General features: G+C 43.1%; 1 protein-coding gene across 2 annotated transcripts in view; it reads left to right on the forward strand.

The window, feature by feature from the left end:
• The window catches only part of asmt2 (acetylserotonin O-methyltransferase 2), an 84,746-nt gene extending 74,946 nt beyond the window's left edge, over positions 1 to 9,800 (forward strand). For both annotated transcript variants that reach the window (XM_014211603.3, XM_082955834.1), the window contains one exon: positions 9,148 to 9,800. In XM_014211603.3, the coding sequence (XP_014067078.2) occupies positions 9,148 to 9,359 (212 nt within the window). In that variant the 3' untranslated portion in view covers positions 9,360 to 9,800. The remainder of the gene's footprint in view (positions 1 to 9,147) is intronic.
• The last annotated feature ends 11,669 nt before the right edge of the window (positions 9,801 to 21,469 follow it).

A 21,469-nucleotide genomic window follows, 5' to 3' on the forward strand; every position in this document is an offset into this window, starting at 1 on the left:
AAAAAAGGAGTTGATCGTGGACTTCAGGAACGAGGAAAGGGAGCACCCCCCTATCCACATCTACTGGACCGCAGTGGAGAAGGTGGAAAGCTTCTTCAACCTCAGGAGGCTGAATAAATGTGTCTTGGCACCTAAAACCCTCAAACGTTTACAGATGCACAATTGAGAGCATCCTGTTGGCTGTATCACCGCCTGGTACGGCAACTGCACTGCCCCCGCAACCGCAGAGCTCTCCAGTGTGTGGTCCGGTCTGCTCAACGCATCACCAGGGGAAAACTACCTGCCCTTCAGGACACCTACACCAGCTGATGTCACAGGAATGCCAAAAAAATCATCAAGGACAACAACCACCCGAGCCACTGCCTGTTCACCCCGCTATCATCCAGAAGGTGAGGTTAGTACAGGTGCATCAAAGCTGGGACCGAGAGACTGAAAAGCAGCTTTTATCTGAAGGCCATCATACTGTTAAACAGGCATCACTAACATTGAGTGGCTGCTGCCAACATACTGACTCAATCTCTAGCCACTTTAATAATTAAAAATTGGATTTAATAAATGTATCACTAGTCACTTCAAACTATGCCACTTTATATAATGTTTACATACGTTACACTACTCATCTCATATGTATATGCTGTACTCTATACCATCTACTGCATCCTGCCTATGCCATTCGGCCATCGCTCATCCATATCTATTTTTATGTGACCCCTAGGATCTTTTACATTTCTTGCAGAACACCAGACCAGTATCTTTGTTGTTAGGTACATGACCATAAACAATGTGTTAGGGTGCCTGTATCAGTTTTACATTTGAGACACTGAGGAGAGGAGGAAGAGGGGCTAAAGGCATGTCTGCGATTTGGGGATATATGCAATCTGTGTATTATTCTTAACTGGATAGCTCTATTACGATTACATATAGATATTGTTTTTGCATATCTCCAAATGTCCTCCCACATCTCTTCGTCAATAGTAACAGACAATTATTTTTCCCACACTTGTTTCACCCTCTGTGTGTCAACAGCAGACAATTACCTTAAAGCATCATAAAACAAACCTACAGACATTTTCCTTTGTGGGAAAAAAAGCATTATTTCATGATAGACACATCAGGGTTGCCAATTAACCTGTTAGGGCTAGGGGGCAGTATTGACACAGCCGGATAAAAAACGTACCCGATTTAATCTGGTTACTACTCCTGCCCAGTAACTAGAATATGCATATAATTATTGGCTTTGGATAGAAAACACCCTAAATTTTCTAAAACTGTTTGAATGGTGTCTGTGAGTATAACAGAACTCATATGGCAGGCCAAAACCTGAGAAGATTTCATGCAGGAAGTGGCCTGTCTGAGATGTAGTGTTTCATCTTGGCTCTTTTTATTGAAGACTCAGGATCTGTGCAATAACGTGACACTTCCTACGGCTTCCATAGGCTCTCAGAGCCCGGGAAAAAGCTGAACGATATCGAGGCAGGCTCTGGCTGAAACACTTTATCGCTTTTGGCAAGTGGCCACTCAGAGTACTATGGGCTTAGGCACGTGCCCGCGTCGACCGAATGCTTTCTTTTCCTTTGTCTGTTTACCTAAACGCAGATTCCCGGTCGGAATATTATCGCTTTTTTATGAGAAAAATGGCATAAAAATGGATTTTAAACAGCGGTTGACATGCTTCGAAGTACGGTAATGGAATATTTCGAATTTTTTTGTCACGAATTGCGCCATGCTCGCCACCCTTATTTACCCTTTAGGATAGTGTCTTGAACGCACGAACAAAACGCCACTATTTGGATATAACAATGGATTATTTTGGACCAAACCAACATTTGTTATTGAAGTAGAAGTCCTGGGAGTGCATTCTGACGAAGACAACAAAGGTAATAACATTTTTCTTATAGTAAATCTGACTTTGATGAGTGCTAAACTTGCTGGGTGTCTAAATAGCTAGCCCTGTGATGCCGGGCTATCTACTGAGAATATTGCAAAATGTGCTTTCACCGAAAAGCTATTTTAAAATCGGACATATCGAGTGCATAGAGGAGTTCTGTATCTATAATTCTTAAAATAATTGTTATGCTTTTTGTGAACGTTTATCGTGAGTAATTTAGTAAATTCACCGGCAGTGTTCGGTGGGAATGCTAGTCACATGCTAGTCACATGCTAATGTAAAAAGCTGTTTTTTGATATAAATATGAACTTGATTGAACAAAACATGCATGTATTGTATAACATAATGTCCTAGGGTTGTCATCTGATGAAGATCATCAAAGGTTAGTGCTACATTTAGCTGTGGTTTGGGATTATGTGACATATGCTAGCTTGAAAAAATGGGTGTCTGATTATTTCTGGCTGGGTACTCTGCTGACATAATCTAATGTTTTGCTTTCGTTGTAAAGCCTTTTTGAAATCGGACAGTGTGGTTAGATTAACGAGAGTCTTGTCTTTAAAATTCTGTAAAATAGTCATATGTTTGAGAAGCAAGCGTCCCACCTAGCCCATAGAGGTTAAGGTGGTGCTCTTCAAAATATAATATATAATGCGGAAAAGGTCCTACATTGGGAGTCGGTATTTCTCAACCATCTGCTCAAATGACAATAAAATCTTATCAGCAAATAAATCATTTAGTCTGCCTATGCCCTTATTAATCCAAAAGTTAAAGCCAGCATCCAGCAATCCTGGACCAAAATCTGGGTTGTTAAGAATTGGGGTAAGAGCAAAGGTTAATTTGGACCTTCCCAAAAAACATTGAACTGACCTCCATACTTTGAGTGTGTTAAGTGTAATGGGATTATTGCAGTGATCTCTTACAGACTTGAAACTTCTGAAAAATAAAAGATCCTGTAAGGGGTATTTTGAAAAAGAAGTCTCAATGTGTAACCAAATAGAGGAGTCATCATTTGTGATCCAGTCAGAAATATAACATAGGTGGGCACACCATTTATAGAACCTGATATTGGGCAGATCCAAGCCACCCATAGAACTTGGCAGCTGCAATATTGCCATCTTAAGTCTTCGCTTGCGTTTACTCCATATAAAGGAAGTTAACCATCCATTTACATCCTTTATTACCTTATTGGATAGTAATACTGGGATCATTTGGATTGGGTAAAGTAGTTTAGGTAAAATGTTAATTTTCAAGAGGGATATTCTACCCAACCATGAAATCGGAAGAGCGTTCCAGCGCTCCAGATCCTGTCTTATTGTATCAAACAAGGGAACAAAATTGGTTTTGTACATTTGCTGGAATTTAGGAGTTACAAATATACCCAGATACGTAAAACCTGAGGGAGAGCATTTAAAAGGAAAGGGGGGAGAAGTATTAGGTACAGAATGAAGCTTACCAAGTGGCATAGCCTCTGATTTAGTTAAGTTAATCTTGTAGCCTAAGAATTTGCTGAATAATTCTATAATATTAACAAGAGATGTAATTGAAGTCTCGGGACTAGAGATAAATATCAGGACATCATCAGCGTACAAGCTTATTTTATTGTGAACATCACCAATGAGCAGCCCCTGTATAGCAGGCGTTACTCTGATGGCCTCGGCCAGTGGTTCCATAGCGAGTGCAAATAGGAGAGGGGACAAAGGACAGCCCTGTCTGGTACCTCTATGTATAGCGAAGCTATTTGACCGTAGCCTATTAGTAAGGACAGCAGCCTGAGGATCATCATATAAAACTTTCACCCATTTTATAAAGTTGTCCCCTAGACCAAATTTAGTCAGAGCAAAGAATAGGTAAGACCACTCCACACGATGAAATGCTTTCTCAGCATCTAGGGAGAGCACAAGACCATCCATTGCACTTCGTTGGTAGGCTTGAATTACATTAAGAAGCCGTCTGACATTGTTACATGACTTACGGCCCTTAATGAAGCCAGTTTGGTCTCCTTTCACAATTAATGGCAGTGAGTCGTCTAATCTTGTGGCTAGAATTTTAGAAAGCAATTTTCTATCCACATTCAGAAGGGAAATGGGTCTGTACGAGGAACAAGACTCTGGGCATTTTCCCTTTTTGAGAATAAGTGATATGTTGGCTTCTTGAGGGCGGTGGTCATTTGAAAGTTAGTGGTTAAACCCCTACAACTCATCCAGAACGCCGCAGCCCGTCTGGTGTTCAACCTTCCCAAGTTCTCTCACGTCACCCCGCTCCTCCGCACACTCCACTGGCTTCCAGTTGAAGCTCGCATCTGCTACAAGACCATGGTGCTTGCCTACGGAGCTGTGAGGGGAACGGCACCTCTGTACCTTCAGGCTCTGACCAGTCCCTACACCCAAAGAAGGGCACTGCATTCATCCACCTCTGGCCTGCTCGCCTCCCTACCTCTGCGGAAGCACAGTTCCCACTCAGCCCAGTCAAAACTGTTCGCTGCTCTGGCGCCCCAATGATGGAACAAGCTCCCTCACGACGCCAGGACAGCGGAGTCAATCACCACCTTCCGGAGACACCTGAAACCCCACCTCTTTAAGGAATACCTGGGATAGGATAAAGTAATCCTTCTAACCCCCCCCCCCCCAAACAAATATATAGATGTACTATTGTAAAGTGCTTGTTCCACTGGATATCATAAGGTGAATGCACCAATTTGTAAGTCGCTCTGGATAAGAGCGTCTGCTAAATGACGTAAATGTAATGTCTCACATCAACAGCATCTTCGCGGGTACCCAATTTGCATACAGATCCACAGATGACACAATCTCAATCACACTCCACACTGCCCTTTCCCACCTGGACAAAAGGAACACCGATGTGAGAATGCTGTTCATTGACTACAGCTCCGTATTCAACACCATAGTGCCCACAAAGCTCATCACTAAGCTAAAGACCCTGGAAAAAAAACACCTCCCTCTGCAACTGGATCCTGGACTTCCTGACAGGCCGCCCCCAGGTGGAAAAGGTAGGCAACAACACGTCTGCCACGCTGATCTTCAATACTGGGGCCCCTCAGGGGTGTGTGCTTAGTCCCCTTTTCTACTCCCTGTTCACCCACGACTGCATGGCCAAACACGACTCCAACACCATCATTAAGTTTGCTGATGACACAATAGGCCTGATCACCGACAACGATGAGACAGCCTATAGGGAGGAGGTCAGAGAACTGGCAGTGTGGTGCCAGGACAACAACCTCTCCCTTAATGTGTTCAAGACAAAGGAGCTGATCATCGTCTGACTGTAAGGCCAAAAGGCTCCTTAACCTCTATGGGACCGGCGGGACGAATTCGTCCCACCTACGTAACATCCACTGCCAGCCTGTGGCGCGATTTTCAAAATCTTCAAAATCCTATTACTTCAATTTCTCAAACATATGACTATTTTACAGCCATTTAAAGATAAGACTCTCGTTAATCTAACCACACTGTCCGATTTCAAAAAGGCTTTACAACGAAAGCAAAACATTAGATTATGTCAGCAGAGTACCAAGCCAGAAATAATCAGACACCCATTTTTCAAGCCAGCATATAATGTCACCAAAACCCAGAAGACAGCTAAATGCAGCACTCACCTTTGATGATCTTCATCAGATGACAACCCTAGGACATTATGTTATACAATACATGCATGTTTTGTTCAATCAAGTTCATATTTATATCAAAAACCAGCTTTTTACATTAGCATGTGACGTTCAGAACTAGCATACCCCCCGCAAACTTATGGGGAATTCGCTAACATTTTACTAAATTACTCACGATAAACGTTCACAAAAAGCATAACAATTATTTTAAGAATTATAGATACAGACCTCCTCTATGCACTCGATATGTCCGATTTTAAAATAGCTTTTTGGTGAAAGCACATTTTGCAATATTCTAAGTATATAGCCCAGGCATCACGGGCTCGCTATTTAGACATCCGGCAAGTTTAGCACTCACCATAATCATATTTACTATTATAAAAATGTCATTACCTTTTGTTGTCTTCGTCAGAATGCACACCCAGGACGTCTACTTCAATAACAAATGTTGGTTTGGTCCAAAATAATCCATCGTTATATCCGAATAGCGGCGTTTTGTTCGTGCGTTCCAGACACTATCCGAAATAGTAAAGAAGTGTCGCGCGCTTGGCGCAATTCCTGACAATAAAATTCAAAGTATTCAATTGCCGTACGTCGAAGCATGTCAACCGCTGTTTAAAATCAATTTTTACGTCATTTTTCTCGTAGAAAAGCGGTAAAATTCCGACAGGGAATCTCCTTTTCGGCAAACAGAGGAAAAAATCCCAAAGGCGGGGGCGGTCGGGGTCACGCGCATAAGCTAGTGTCTCTTGATGGGCCACTTGAGAAAGGCGATAATGTGTTTCAGCCTGGGGCTGGAATGACGACATTCTCTTTTTTCCCGGGCTCTGAGAGCCTATGGACGACGTGGGAAGTGTCACGTTAGAGCAGAGATCCTTAGTAAATGATAGAGATGGCAAAGAAGTTCCAGAAATGGTCAGACAGGCCACTTCCTGTAAAGGAATCTCTCAGGTTTTGACCTGCCATTTGAGTTCTGTTATACTCACAGACACCATTCAAACAGTTTTAGAAAATTTAGGGTGTTTTCTATCCATATGTAATAAGTATATGCATATTCTAGTTACTGAGTAGGAGTGGTAACCAGATTAAATCGGGTATGTTTTTTATCCAGCCGTGTCAATGCTGCCCCCTAGCCCTAACAGGTTAACCTCTATGGGCTAGGTGGGATGCAAGCGTCCCACCCGTGGTGCACTCCATCAACAGCAGGTGCATTTCAAGAGCGGCAAATTTGAATCCAAATAAATGTCAAAATACACATTTTTCTAACATACAACTATTTTACACCCTTTGAAAGATAAACATCTCCTTAATCTAACCACGTTTTACGATTTCAAAAAGGTTTTACGGCGAAAGCATAAATTTAGAGTATGTTAGGACAGTACATTTACAAGAGTTGTGTGTAATGTTGTGCCAATTCAAAGACAGGCGTCACCAAAACCATAAATCAGCTAAAATGATGCACTAACCTTTTACAATCTCCAACAGATGACACTCCTAGGACATTGTGTTAGACAATGCATGCATTTTTAGTTCTATCAAGTTCATATTTATATCCAAAAACAGCGTTTTACTGTGGCGTTGATGTTCAGGAAATCGTTTCCCTCCAATAACCGGCATTCAAGTCAGCACCACAAATTAAATAATTAAAATTAGAAAACATTGGTAAAATATTATATTGTCATTTAAAGAATTATAGATTTACATCTCTTGAACGCAATCAACTTGCCAGATTTAAAAATAACCTTACTGGGAAATCACACTTTGCAATAATCTGAGCACTGCGCCCAGAAAAATACGCGTTGCGATACAGACTAGCCGTCATGTTGGGGAGATCTAAAATCGAAAATACTATGTAAATAATCCATTACCTTTGATTCTCTTCATCAGATGTCACTTCCAGGTATCACAGGTCCATAACGAATGTAGTTTTGTTCAAAAAAGCTCATCATTTATGTCCAAAAATCTCCGTCTTGTTAGCACATGATCTAAGCCCGCCGGACTTCACTTCATGAACGAGGGGAAAAAATATATTTACGTTCGTTCAAACATGTCAAACGTTGTATAGCATAAATCATTAGGGCCTTTTTTAACCAGAACATGAATAATATTCAAGGTGGACGAATGCATTCTCTTTTATAACGTATTGGAACGAGGGTACCCAACATGAACTCGCGCGCCAGGTGTCTAATGGGCCATCATCGTTCCATGGCTCTTGTTCGGTCAGATCTCCCTCCAGAAGACTCAAAACACTTTGTAAAGGCTGGTGACATCTAGTGGAAGCAATAGGAAGTGCCAAAATATTCCTCAGCCCCTGTGTTTTTCAATGGCATAGGTTTAAAGGTAATACAACACATCAGGTATCCACTTCCTGTCAGAAAATGTCTCAGGGTTTTGCCTGCCAAATGAGTTCTGTTATACTCACAGACACCATTCAAACAGTTTTAGAAACTTTAGGGTGTTTTCTATCCATATATAATAAGTATATGCATATTCTAGTTACTGGGTAGGATTAGTAACCAGATTAAATCGGGTACATTTTTTTATCCAGCCGTGCAAATACTGCCCCCTAGCCCCAACAGGTTAACAGCTTCTACCCCTAAGCCATAAGACTGCTGAACAATTAATCAAATGGCCACCGGACTATTTACATTGACATCCCCCCACCCCCATTCGTTTTTTACACTGCTGCTACACTGTTTATTATCTATGTATAGTCACTTCACCCCTACCTACATATACAAATGACCTCCACTAACCTGTATCCCCACACATTGACTCGGTAGCGGTACCAGTGTATATACCCTCGTTATTGTCATTTTAGTTTATTTGGTAAATATTTTCTTAACTCTCTTGAACTGCACTGTTGGTTAAGGGCTTGTAAGTAAGCATTTCACAGTAAGGTCTACACATGTTGTATTCGGCACATGTGACAAATAAAGTTTAATTTGATAAAGTTTGATTTGATTTGTATCTGCTTCATACATTCCATTTGTTTGGCAGCTCTCTCCTTTTTGTGTGAGGCATGTTGGGTTATGTGGCCCCTCAGGAAGACCTTTAGAGCCTCCAAGGCCACTCTAGGTGATGGGGCGGAGGGTAGATTAGTTTCTTTATACAAGTCAATTTGAGCATTCAAAGAACCTGAAGTAAACATCCAATAATTAACTGCAATTAAGGATCCACCTACAAAAATTACTTAATTTACTAATGGGGACAAAGCAGAGATTCACATCAGACCTCAGATTCACATCAGATATCAGTAGGCTCCCAATTGTGCATGAGATGGGGGAGGCACCACAAGTTGTTGACAGAGTGCACAACAATCAAAAAAAAATGCACAGCAGGTAGCAATGTTAAACAAAAAGGTCTGTATGTAAACACAGCAACCTCCATTCAGGGCTGAAGGTTCTCTCTCTCTCTCTCTCTCTCTCTCTCTCTCTCTCTCTCTCTCTCTCTCTCTCTCTCTCTCTCTCTCTCTCTCTCTCTCTCTCTCTCTCTCTCTCTCTCTCTCTCTCTCTCTCTCTCTCTCTCTCTCTCTCTCTCTCTCTCTCTCTCTCTCTCTCTCTCTCTCTCTCTCTCTCTCTCTCTCTCTCTCTCTCTCTCTCTCTCTCTCTCTCTCTCTCTCTCTCTCTCTCTCTAGGTGGTGGGGTTCTGTTAGTGGAGGCTCTACTGTTTGAGAACCGTCGAGGTCCGGTCATGGCTCAGATCTTCTCCCTCAACATGTTGGTCCAGACGGAGGGGAAGGAGCATCCTCCCTCTCAGTACTCTAACATGCTCTCCTTCGCTGGCTTCCACAACGTCCAGGTCTGTCGGACAGGGAAGTCCTACGATGCCATCCTGGCCATCAAATGAACCTGTCAGGCTGTTTAGACCATGAAATCTCTATGTTTCAGACCGGATATCTTAGGAAGTATCTATCTTGTGTGAAGCCTCCTTGTTAGCAGTCTGTCTGCATGAACCTCACCCTTCAGATGCAGCGGACCCGATAGTCTCCTGGTGACTCTGTTATTGGCTAGCTAAGATGACATCACAGTGTTTTTGGCTTGCTAAGATGACATCACAGTGTTATTGTTTTTACTATTTTTTTCAGGGTCATGTCTTCTCCCTCAAATGCAAATATTTTGTTTTTCCGTGCATATAGTCTGTATATTATCTGAGATGTTATGGCATAGTGATGTTATTCTCACTTCAAAGACGAGGAAAAATGTGGGCATAACTGTAAACTCACATTTTAAACTTGGTAATATTATACCTGTTAGTAATTTCCTATTAAAGGAGTTTCCTCACCAACAACCCATCGTACAGTTATGTTTCTACAGGAAACAGTGAGTACACTGGTACCAGAGGTCTGGCAGTCTCTGCTGTTACTCTCTTAACAGCTCTCCTGCTCTATCTAGTGTCATATCTGTGCATCGATTCCTGAAGAACTATTATTGAAGTAGGTTGCTGTTCAATGTCCAGGGAGAAGAGAAGGTGTTTTTGCAAGTTAAAAAATATATTTTTTGGGACCCATATCTAACCCCTTTTTTTGTGTAGGCACAAAACTACCTCCATACTTCCATTGATTTTTTAAACCGGTGACACTTGTGGGGGTCGTAGTGAGAGTCTCATGTTCATGAGAGTAGTTTGTTGGCCAAACCGTTCGGATGCTACAGCCATATTCGTGAGAAGACCGATTTTCGTGATGTCTCATGCTCTGACCACCTCAGCTGTAGCTCGGCCTCCTTCCACAGCAGATGTGGAAGGCTGCTATAGACGGATGCGGTGGATTGAGATGCAGCCTATGCAAAAAAACATATCTCTAGCTTAAACTGACAGATTTTGATGGTCATTTTTTCATTCTGTTAATTAGATTGATGCACCAGTGTAAGTAAAATTTGTCAATAAAAATAGAATATACAGCACTTGCAGATGGCAATAAAAAAACTTAAGAAGTTCATTTTCCCCTCAGGTTGCTTGAAAAAATTGTGTGAAGCATGTGCACTAGTAAGCAACACCCCCTCAAGTGTGTGATTCAGCCTGGGATTCAGCCTGTGATGTTCGTTCAGGTGAAGACTCTGGAGCTGAAGGGGACAACATCCCTGGGATGCAGCCTGTACCCAATTTTCATACTTGAGAAAAAGTAAAGATAACATAATAGAAAATGACTCAAGTGAAATACAGATACTCTTCTTTACTTCACCCTGTAAAATACTACTTAAGTAAAAGTATTTGGTTTTAAATATACTTAAGTATCAAAAGTAAAACTATCAATGCAAGTCCCAGGTCTGGGACGTGCTACCTGTCCCAGACCTGCTGTTTTCAACTCTCTAGAGACAGCAGGAGCGGTAGAGATACTCTGAATGATCGGCTATGAAAAGCCAACTGACATTTACTCCTGAGGTGCTGACCTGTTGCACCCTCTACAACCACTGGGATTATTATTATTTGACCCTGCTGGTCATCTATGAACATTTGAACATCTTGGCCATGTTCTGTTATAATCTCCACCCGGCACAGCCAGAAGAGGACTGGCCACCCCTCATAGCCTGGTTCCTCTCTAGGTTTCTTCCTAGGTTCTGGCCTTTCTAGGGAGTTTTTCCTAGCCACTGTGCTTCTAACACCTGCATTGCTTGCTGTTCGGGGTTTTAGGCTGGGTTTCTGTACAGCACTTTGAGATATCAGCTGATGTAAGAAGGGCTTTATAAATAAATTTGATTTGATGAATAATTTCAAATTCCTTATATTAACCTCTATGGGCTAGGTGGGAAGCTAGTGTCCCCCCCGTGGTGCACTCCATCAACAGCAGGTGCATTTCAAGAGCGGCAAATTTGAAACCAAATAAATGTCAAATTTCAAATTTTTCAAACATACAACTATCTTACACCCTTTGAAAGATAAACATCTCCTTAATCTAACCACGTTGTCCGATTTCAAAAAGGTTTTACGGCGAAAGCATAAAGTTAGATTATGTTAGGAGAGTACATTGACAATAGCTGTGTGTAATGTTTTGTCAATTCAAAGACAGGGTCACCAAAACCATAAAACCAGCTAAAATGATGCACTAACCTTTTACAATCTCCATCAGATGACACTCCTAGGACATTATGTTAGACAATGCATGCATTTTTAGTTCTATCAAGTTCATATTTATATCCAAAAACAGCGTTTTACTATGGCATTGATGTTGAGGAAATCGTTTCCCTCCAATAACCGGCAGTCAAGTCAGCACCACAAATTAAATAATTAAAATTAGAAAACATTGGTAAAATATTATATTGTCATTTAAAGAATTATAGATTTACATCTCTTGAACGCAATCAACTTGCCAGATTTAAAAATAACCTTACTGGGAAATCACACTTTGCAATAATCTGAGCACTGCGCCCAGAAAAATACGCTTTGCGATACAGACTAGCCGCCATGTTGGGGAGATCTAAAATCGAAAATACTATGTAAATAATCCATTACCTTTGATTCTCTTCATCAGATGTCACTTCCAGGTATCACAGGTCCATAACGAATGTAGTTTTGTTCAAAAAAGCTCATCATTTATGTCCAAAAATCTCCGTCTTGTTAGCACATGATCTAAGCCCGCCGGACTTCACTTCATGAACGAGGGGAAAAAATATATTTACGTTCGTTCAAACATGTCAAACGTTGTATAGCATAAATAATTAGGGCCTTTTTTAACCAGAACATGAATAATATTCAAGGTGGACGAATGCATTCTCTTTTATAACGTATTGGAACGAGGGTACCCAACATGAACTCGCGCGCCAGAGTCTAATCGGCCATCACCGTTCCATGGCTCTTGTTCGGTCAGATCTCACAGTAAAAGACTCAAAACACTTTGTAAAGGCTGGTGACATCTAGTGGAAGCAATAGGAAGTGCCAAAATATTCCTCAGCCCCTGTGTTTTTCAATGGCATAGGTTTAAAGGTAATACAACACATCAGATATCCACTTCCTGTCAGAATCTGTCTCAGGGTTTTGCCTGCCAAATGAGTTCTGTTATACTCACAGACACCATTCAAACAGTTTTAGAAACTTTAGGGTGTTTTCTATCCATATATAATAAGTATATGCATATTCTAGTTACTGGGTAGGATTAGTAACCAGATTAAATATGGTACGTTTTTTTATCCAGCCGTGAAAATACTGCCCCCTAGCCCCAACAGGTTAAGCAAACCAGGTGGCATGATTGTCTTGTTTTTTAAATTTACAGATTGCCAGGGATACACTTCAACACAATTTACAAACAAAACACTTGTGTTTAGTGAGTCCTCCAGATCAGATGCAGTAGGGATGACCAGGGATTTTCTCTTAGGTAAAAATACTTTAAAGTACTAGTTAAGTACTTTACTCCACTGTGTGTGCATGTTTTTTGGGGGGTAAAAAGCATGAACGTGGCATTGCTAGCTGGCTTCTGACTTAACCATCCTACTTTACTAGCAAACTATATCAGGCAGCTTTAAATGCAAGTGGAAAACAAATGTTCTTGCTAGCTATCTATCTGATTTGATAAAGTAGCAAGCTAGCTATCTAGCTAGCTAAGTGGACTGTAGCTATGTTTCTAGAAAATAACTATATATTTACTAGTTATATATTATTTTATTTTTGAGACTTAGATTTTTTGGTTTTGGTCAATATTTTCAAAGTGTAATTAAGACACTTTACAATAATAGTAACAGCTCTGTTAAATTATCCCATAGAACAGATTTGACGTTAGACGTGGAATTAAACAAAGATGCCCAATTTCTCCTTTCTTGGGGGGGCCGGGCTAACCGGATGTTCGTTCCTGATTCGGCCTGGCCTCAGGTCCTGGAATGGGCTCATTCCTTCTATAAGAGCTCAGGGCCAGACCCAGATGCAGATGGTTTGAGTGTTTGATATTTATTAGTTCCAAAAGGGGTAGACAAGAGAATAGTGGTGGACAGGCAGAAGGTCAATACCAGATCAGAGTTCAGGAGGTACAGAGCGGCAGGCAGGCTCGAGGTCAGGGCAGGCAGGTACAGAGTCCAGAAAACAGGCAAGTGTCAAAACTGGGAGAGAGTGAGAATATGGACCTAGAAACTGAAGACAGAGGATTGTGAGACAAGGGCTCAATCCTGGACACATGAAAAGTGGGGTGAACACGGAGGGTATGGGGCAACAACAGACGGACAGCAGTGGGACTAATGACTTTAGAAATGGGGAAAGGACCAATGTAACGGGGGAATGTTTACGGGATTCTACCCGGAGGGGTAGGTCCTGAGTGGACAACCATACCCTCTGCCCGACCCGATAGCGAGTAGCCAGAGTCCGGTGGCATTCAGCTTGTTGACGATACCTGGAGGTGGTCTGAGAAGAACCACCCGAGCTCTTCTACAGGTATGCCGACAGCGGCGCACAAACATCTGGGCTGAAGGTATGTTGACCTCCACTTCTTGCTCTGGAAAGAGTGGGGGCTGATACCCCATGGGGCATATGAAGGGGGATAGTCCAGTAGCTGAGCAGGGAAGAGTGTTCCTGGCATATTCCACCCAGACCAGTGTCACGTAGAGTAGGCCAGAAGGCCAAACTGGAAAACCCAACCTCCACAAAAAATAAAAAGATGGCGGAGCCGCAAAAGTTCTTCTGTGCAAAGGTGTTTATTTACATAGTGATTCCGGAACAAAAAACAACAGTACTGCCATCAAACGTATACCTTATGGGACAGCTTAAAAACAAAGCTGCCCCACCCACAGCTCAATCCAAAATGCCTCCCCATGAACTGAAAGAGAGGCTCCTTTTGTAGGGGTAGCCCCTCCCCTCAGAACAATTAACACTAATTAAATAAGCAATTACCTATTCAACCTACAGTTTCCATTTATCTAAACATACCAAAATATATACATTGCAACACGTTTATGAAACAACATCACAATATAACATTTACAAAATTACATCACTACTGACAGTGTCTTCCAATATGCCCATTTACATTAATGAGCCATTCCGGACAGGCAATACAAAGTAAGCCCAATTCCCTTAGCTCGGGTCCTTATCCAGCATACCCGGAAGCTACAGAGATGGAGAGAGAGAGGAACAGAACAAACAATGCGCTCATCCATAACATCTAAGTATAATAAATATTGCTTATATTAACCTGTTAGGGCTAGGGGGCAGTATTGACACGGCTGGATAAAAAACGTACCCGATTTAATCTGGTTACTACTCCTGCCCACTAACTAGAATATGCATATAATTATTGGCTTTGGATAGAAAACACCCTAAAGTTTCTAAAACTGTTTGAATGGTGTCTGTGAGTATAACAGAACTCCTATGGCAGGCCAAAACCTGAGAAGATTTCATGCAGGAAGTGGCCTGTCTGAGATGTAGTGTTTCATCTTGGCTCTTTTTATTGAAGACTCAGGATCTGTGCAATAACGTGACACTTCCTACATCTTCCATAGGGTCTCAGAGCCCGGGAAAAAGTTGAACGATATCGAGGCAGGCTCTGGCTGAAACACTATCGCTTTTGGCAAGTGGCCACTCAGAGTACTATGGGCTTAGGCGCGTGCCCGCTTCGACCGAATGCTTTCTTTTCCTTTGTCTGTTTATCTAAACGCAGATTCCCGGTCGGAATATTATCGCTTTTTTATGAGAAAAATGGCATAAAAATTTGTTTTAAACAGCGGTTGACATGCTTCGAAGTACGGAAATGGAATATTTAGAATTCTTTTGTCACGAATTGCGCCATGCTCGTCACCCTTATTTAGCCTTTAGGATAGTGTCTAGAACGCACGAACAAAACGCCGCTGTTTGGATATAACGATGGATTATTTTGGACCAAACCAACATTTGTTATTGAAGTAGAAGTCCTGGGAGTGCATTCTGACGAAGACAACAAAGGTAATAACATTTTTCTTATAGTAAATCTGACTTTGATGAGTGCTAAACCTGCTGGGTGTCTAAATAGCTAGCCCTGTGATGCCGGGCTATCTACTGAGAATATTGCAAAATGTGCTTTCACCGAAAAGCTATTTTAAAATCGGACATATCGAGTGCATAGAGGAGTTCTGTATCTATAATTCTTAAAATAATTGTTATGCTTTTTGTGAACGTTTATCGTGAGTAATTTAGTAAATTCTCCGGCAGTGTTCGGTGGGAATGCTAGTCACATGCTAGTCACATGCTAATGTAAAAAGCTGTTTTTTGATATAAATATGAACTTGATTGAACAAAACATGCATGTATTGTATAACATAATGTCCTAGGGTTGTCATCTGATGAAGATCATCAAAGGTTAGTGCTACATTTAGCTGTGGCTTGGGTTTATGTGACATTATATGCTAGCTTGAAAAATGGGTGTCTGATTATTTCTGGCTGGGTACTCTGCTGACATAATCTAATGTTTTGCTTTCGTTGTAAAGCCTTTTTGAAATCGGACAGTGTGGTTAGATTAACGAGAGTCTTATCTTTAAAATGGTGTAAAATAGTCATATTTTTGAAAAATTGAAGTAATAGCATATCTAAGGATTTGAATAACGCGCCACAGGATTCAACTGGCTGTTGAGTAGGTGGGACGCAAGCGTCCCACCTAGCCCATAGAGGTTAAATATGAACACTTGTATGTTTATTTCTTTATACTATAACCGGTTACTGAAGTGTGAAATGTATGTACTAAGATAGAGAAGCTAACTTGTGTGTCGACCCACACTGTTAACTTATCTGATAATGGAGCAGGGAGGAGTGATGAATGTGTGCGTGCGTTAAAGTACCAAATGCTGCCTGCGGCCAGTGACGGACTTCTACGTCACACTCCAGGTGGTGGGGTTACTGGCAACAAGACACCGTAGTGCCGTCTCCATATCTTGATTGACTCGCTCCGACTGGCCGTTAGATTGGGGGTGAAACCCAGAGGACAGGCTGGCTGACGACCCGATAAGAGTGCAGAACGCATTCCAGAATTGGGACGAGAACTGAGGACCCCGATCTGAGACAATGTCGACCGGAAGTCCATGGATTCGGAAGATGTGCTGCACCATGAGCTGGGCCGTCTCCTTGTCTGAAGGTAACTTCGGAGAGGGATGGAGAATCTGTCAACCACTGTCAGGATGGTGGTGTTGCCATCTGACGGAGGAAGCCCAGTGACAAAATCCAGGGAAATATGGGACCAGGGGTGTCATGACGTTGGCCTGTGGGTAAGGTTTATGACCCCCCCCCCCCCATAAATACCTTTCTCCCTTCCCCTCTCTGAATCTACTGAAGGACTTGAATAGCCTGTGTTAACCTGTTAGGGCTAGGGGGCAGCATTGACACGGCTGGATAAAAAACATACCCGATTTAATCTGGTTACCACTCCTACTCAGTAACTAGAATATGCATATACTTATTACATATGGATAGAAAACACCCTAAATTTTCTAAAACTGTTTGAATGGTGTCTGTGAGTATAACAGAACTCAAATGGCAGGTCAAAACCTGAGAGATTCCTTTACAGGAAGTGGCCTGTCTGACCATTTCTGGAACTTCTTTGCCATCTCTATCATTTACTAAGGATCTCTGCTCTAACGTGACACTTCCCACGTCGTCCATAGGCTCTCATAGCCCGGGAAAAAAGAGAATGTCGTCATTCCAGCCCCAGGCTGAAACACATTATCGCCTTTCTCAAGTGGCCCATCAAGAGACACTAGCTTATGCGCGTGACCCCGACCGCCCCCGCCTTTGGGATTTTTTCCTCTGTTTGCCGAAAAGGAGATTCCCTGTCGGAATTTTACCGCTTTTCTACGAGAAAAATGACGTAAAAATTGATTTTAAACAGCGGTTGACATGCTTCGACGTACGGCAATTGAATACTTTGAATTTTATTGTCAGGAATTGCGCCAAGCGCGCGACACTTCTTTACTATTTCGGATAGTGTCTGGAACGCACGAACAAAACGCCGCTATTCGGATATAACGATGGATTATTTTGGACCAAACCAACATTTGTTATTGAAGTAGACGTCCTGGGTGTGCATTCTGACGAAGACAACAAAAGGTAATGACATTTTTATAATAGTAAATATGATTATGGTGAGTGCTAAACTTGCCGGATGTCTAAATAGCGAGCCCGTGATGCCTGGGCTATATACTTAGAATATTGCAAAATGTGCTTTCACCAAAAAGCTATTTTAAAATCGGACATATCGAGTGCATAGAGGAGGTCTGTATCTATAATTCTTAAAATAATTGTCATGCTTTTTGTGAACGTTTATCGTGAGTAATTTAGTAAAATGTTAGCGAATTCCCCGTAAGTTTGCGGGGGGTATGCTAGTTCTGAACGTCACATGCTAATGTAAAAAGCTGGTTTTTGATATAAATATGAACTTGATTGAACAAAACATGCATGTATTGTATAACATAATGTCCTAGGGTTGTCATCTGATGAAGATCATCAAAGGTGAGTGCTGCATTTAGCTGTCTTCTGGGTTTTGGTGACATTATATGCTGGCTTGAAAAATGGGTGTCTGATTATTTCTGGCTTGGTACTCTGCTGACATAATCTAATGTTTTGCTTTCGTTGTAAAGCCTTTTTGAAATCGGACAGTGTGGTTAGATTAACGAGAGTCTTATCTTTAAATGGCTGTAAAATAGTCATATGTTTGAGAAATTGAAGTAATAGGATTTTGAAGATTTTGAAAATCGCGCCACAGGCTGGCAGTGGATGTTACGTAGGTGGGACGAATTCGTCCCGCCGGTCCCATAGAGGTTAATGAGAGTCTTGTCTTTAAAATGGTGTAAAATAGTCATATGTTTGAGAAATTGAAGTAATAGCATTTCTAAGGTATTTGAAAATCGCGCCACGGGATTACACTGGCTGTTGCGTAGGTGGGAAGATTTCGTCCCACCTAGCCCAGAGAGGTTAACATCCTTATCATTTATCGACCTCCAGGTTCCCTTGGAGAGTTCATCAATGAGCTTGACGCCTTGATAAGTTCCTTTCCTGAGGATGCTCACCCCTCACAGTTCTGCGTGACTTTAACCTCCCTACGTCTACCTTTGACTCATTTCTCTGCCTCCTTTCCACTCCTCTCCTCTTTTGACCACACCCTCTCACCGTCCCCCCTACTCACAAGGCAGGCAATACGCTTGACCTCATCTTTACTATATGCTGTTCTTCTACTAATCTCACTGCAACTCCCCTCCAAGTCTCCGACCACTACCTTGTATCCTTTTCCCTCTCGCTCTCCTCCAACACTACTCTCTCTGCCCCTACTCAGATGGTATTGCGCCGTCGCAACCTTTGCTCTCTCTCTCCCGCTACTCTCTCGTCTTCCATCCTATCATCTCTTCCCTTTGCTCAAACCTTCTCCAACCAATCTCCTGATTCTGCCTCCTCAACCCTCCTCTCCTCCCTTTCTGCATCCTTTGACTCTATGTCCCCTATCCTCCCGGCCGGCTCGGTCCTCCCCTCCTGCTCCGTGGCTTGACGACTCATTGTGAGCTCACAGAACAGGGCTCCGGGCAGCCGAGCGGAAATGGAGGAAAACTAGCCTCCCTGCGGACCTGGCATCTTTTCACTCCCTCCTCGCTACAGTTTCTTCCTCTGTTTCTGCTGCTAAAGCCACTTTGTACCACTCTAAATTCCAAGCATCTGCCTCTAACCCTAGGAAGCTCTTTGCCATCTTCTCCTCCCTCTTGAATCCTCCTCTCCCTCCCCCCTCACTCTCTGCGGATGACTTCGTCAACCATTTTGAAAAGAAGGTTGACGACATCCGATCCTCGTTTGTTAAGTCAAACGACACCGCTGGTCCTGCTCACATTGCCCTACCCTATGCTTTGACCTCTTTCTCCCCTCTCTCTCCAGATGAAATCTTGCGACTTGTGACGGCCGGCCACCCAACAACCTGCCCGTTTGACCCTATCCCCTCCTCCCTTCTCCAGACCATTTCCGGAGACCTTCTCCCTTACCTCACCTCACTCATCAACTCATCCTTGACCGCTGGCTACATCCCTTCTGTCTTCAAGAGAGCGAGAGTGGCACCCCTTCTCAAAAAACCTACACTCGATCCCTCCGATGTCAACAACTACAGACCAGTATCCCTTCTTTCTTTTCTCTCCAAAACTCTTGAGCGTGCCGTCCTTGGCCAGCTCTCTTGCCATCTCTCTCAGAATTACCTTCTTGATCCAAATCAGTCAGGTTTCAAGACTGGTCATTCAACTGAGACTGCTCTTCTCTGTGTCACGGAGGCTCTCCGCACTGCTAAAGCTAACTCTCTCTCCTCTGCTCTCATCCTTCTAGACCTATCTGCTGCCTTTGATACTGTGAACCATCAGATCCTCCTCTCCGAGTTGGGCATCTCCGGCGTGGCTCAGTCTTGGATTGCGTCCTACATGTCAGGTCGCTCCTACCAGGTGGCGTGGTGAGAATCCGTCTCCGCACCACGTGCTCTCACCACTGGTGTCCCCCAGGGCTCAGTTCTAGGCCCTCTCCTATTCTCGCTATACACCAAGTCACTTGGCTCTGTCATATCCTCACATGGTCTCTCCTATTATTGCTACGCAGACGACACACAATTAATCTTCTCCTTTCCCCTTTCTGATAACCAGGTGGCGAATCGCATCTCTGCATGTCTAGCAGACATATCAGTGTGGATGACGGATCACCACCTCAAGCTGAACCTCGGCAAGACGGAGCTGCTCTTCCTCCCGGGGAAGGACTGCCCGTTCCATGATCTCGCCATCACGGTTGACAACTCCATTGTGTCCTCCTCCCAGAGTGCTAAGAGCCTTGGCGTGACCCTGGACAACACCCTGTCGTTCTCCGCTAACATCAAGGCGGTGATCCGATCCTGTAGGTTCATGCTCTACAACATTCGCAGAGTATGACCCTGCCTTACACAGGAAGCGGCGCAGGTCCTAATCCAGGCACTTGTCATCTCCCGTCTGGATTACTGCAACTCGCTGTTGGCTGGGCTCCCTGCCTGTGCCATTAAACCCCTACAACTCATCCAGAATGCCGCAGCCTGTCTGGTGTTCAACCTTCCCAAGTTCTCTCACGTCACCCCGCTCCTCCGCACACTCCACTGGCTTCCAGTTGAAGCTCGCATCTGCTACAAGACCATGGTGCTTGCCTACGGAGCTGTGAGGGGAACGGCACCTCCGTACCGTCAGGCTCTGATCAGTCCCTACACCCAAACAAGGGCACTGCGTTCATCCACCTCTGGCCTGCTGGCCTCCCTACCTCTGCGGAAGCACAGTTCCCGCTCAGCCCAGTCAAAACTGTTCGCTGCTCTGGCACCCCAATGGTGGAACAAGCTCCCTCACGACGCCAGGACAGCGGAGTCAATCACCACCTTCCGGAGACACCTGAAACCCCACCTCTTTAAGGAATACCTGGGATAGGATAAAGTAATCCTTCTAACCCCCCCCCCCCCCAAAAAAAAAAAAAGATATAGATGTACTATTTAAAGTGGTTGTTCCACTGGGTATCATAAGGTGAATGCACCAATTTGTAAGTCGCTCTGGATAAGAGCGTCTGCTAAATGACGTAAATGTAAATGTAAATGCAAATAAAGGTGAGATTCAGGTATGAATCTCTGAGACATTCTTTTTCAATAATATCAAACTCCATTATTTGAATGATGCTGTGTCTGCATGTATGTATTACAATTATGTTTACCACTCCTGCTCTTGGGACATCAATGATTACTGTCACAACGTCCACAGAAGGTGGCGCCTCGGTCGGGCGGGCGGTGCTCGGCGTTCGTCGTCGCCGGCCTACTAGCTGCCACCGATCTGTGTTTCAGTGTCTGTTAGTTATGTCTGTTTTTTGATTGCACCCGTTTCGTGTTTATCATTAGTGGGGGGGGTATTTAGTCTGTCTGTGTTTAGTTAGGATTCGTGCGGGATTGTTCTTTGTTATGTGTGGTGTTATATTGTTTGGGTTACGACTTATTGTATAGGCAGTAGGGTTGCCGGGCTGCCCTTTTTTGAGCGGAGCTTCTTTTAGTCTTTTTGACTGTTGTGCTCCCA

The sequence above is a fragment of the Salmo salar genome, chromosome 09, assembly GCF_965601325.2.
Source record: "Salmo salar chromosome 09, fSalSal1, whole genome shotgun sequence".
Taxonomy (NCBI): Eukaryota; Metazoa; Chordata; class Actinopteri; order Salmoniformes; family Salmonidae; genus Salmo; species Salmo salar.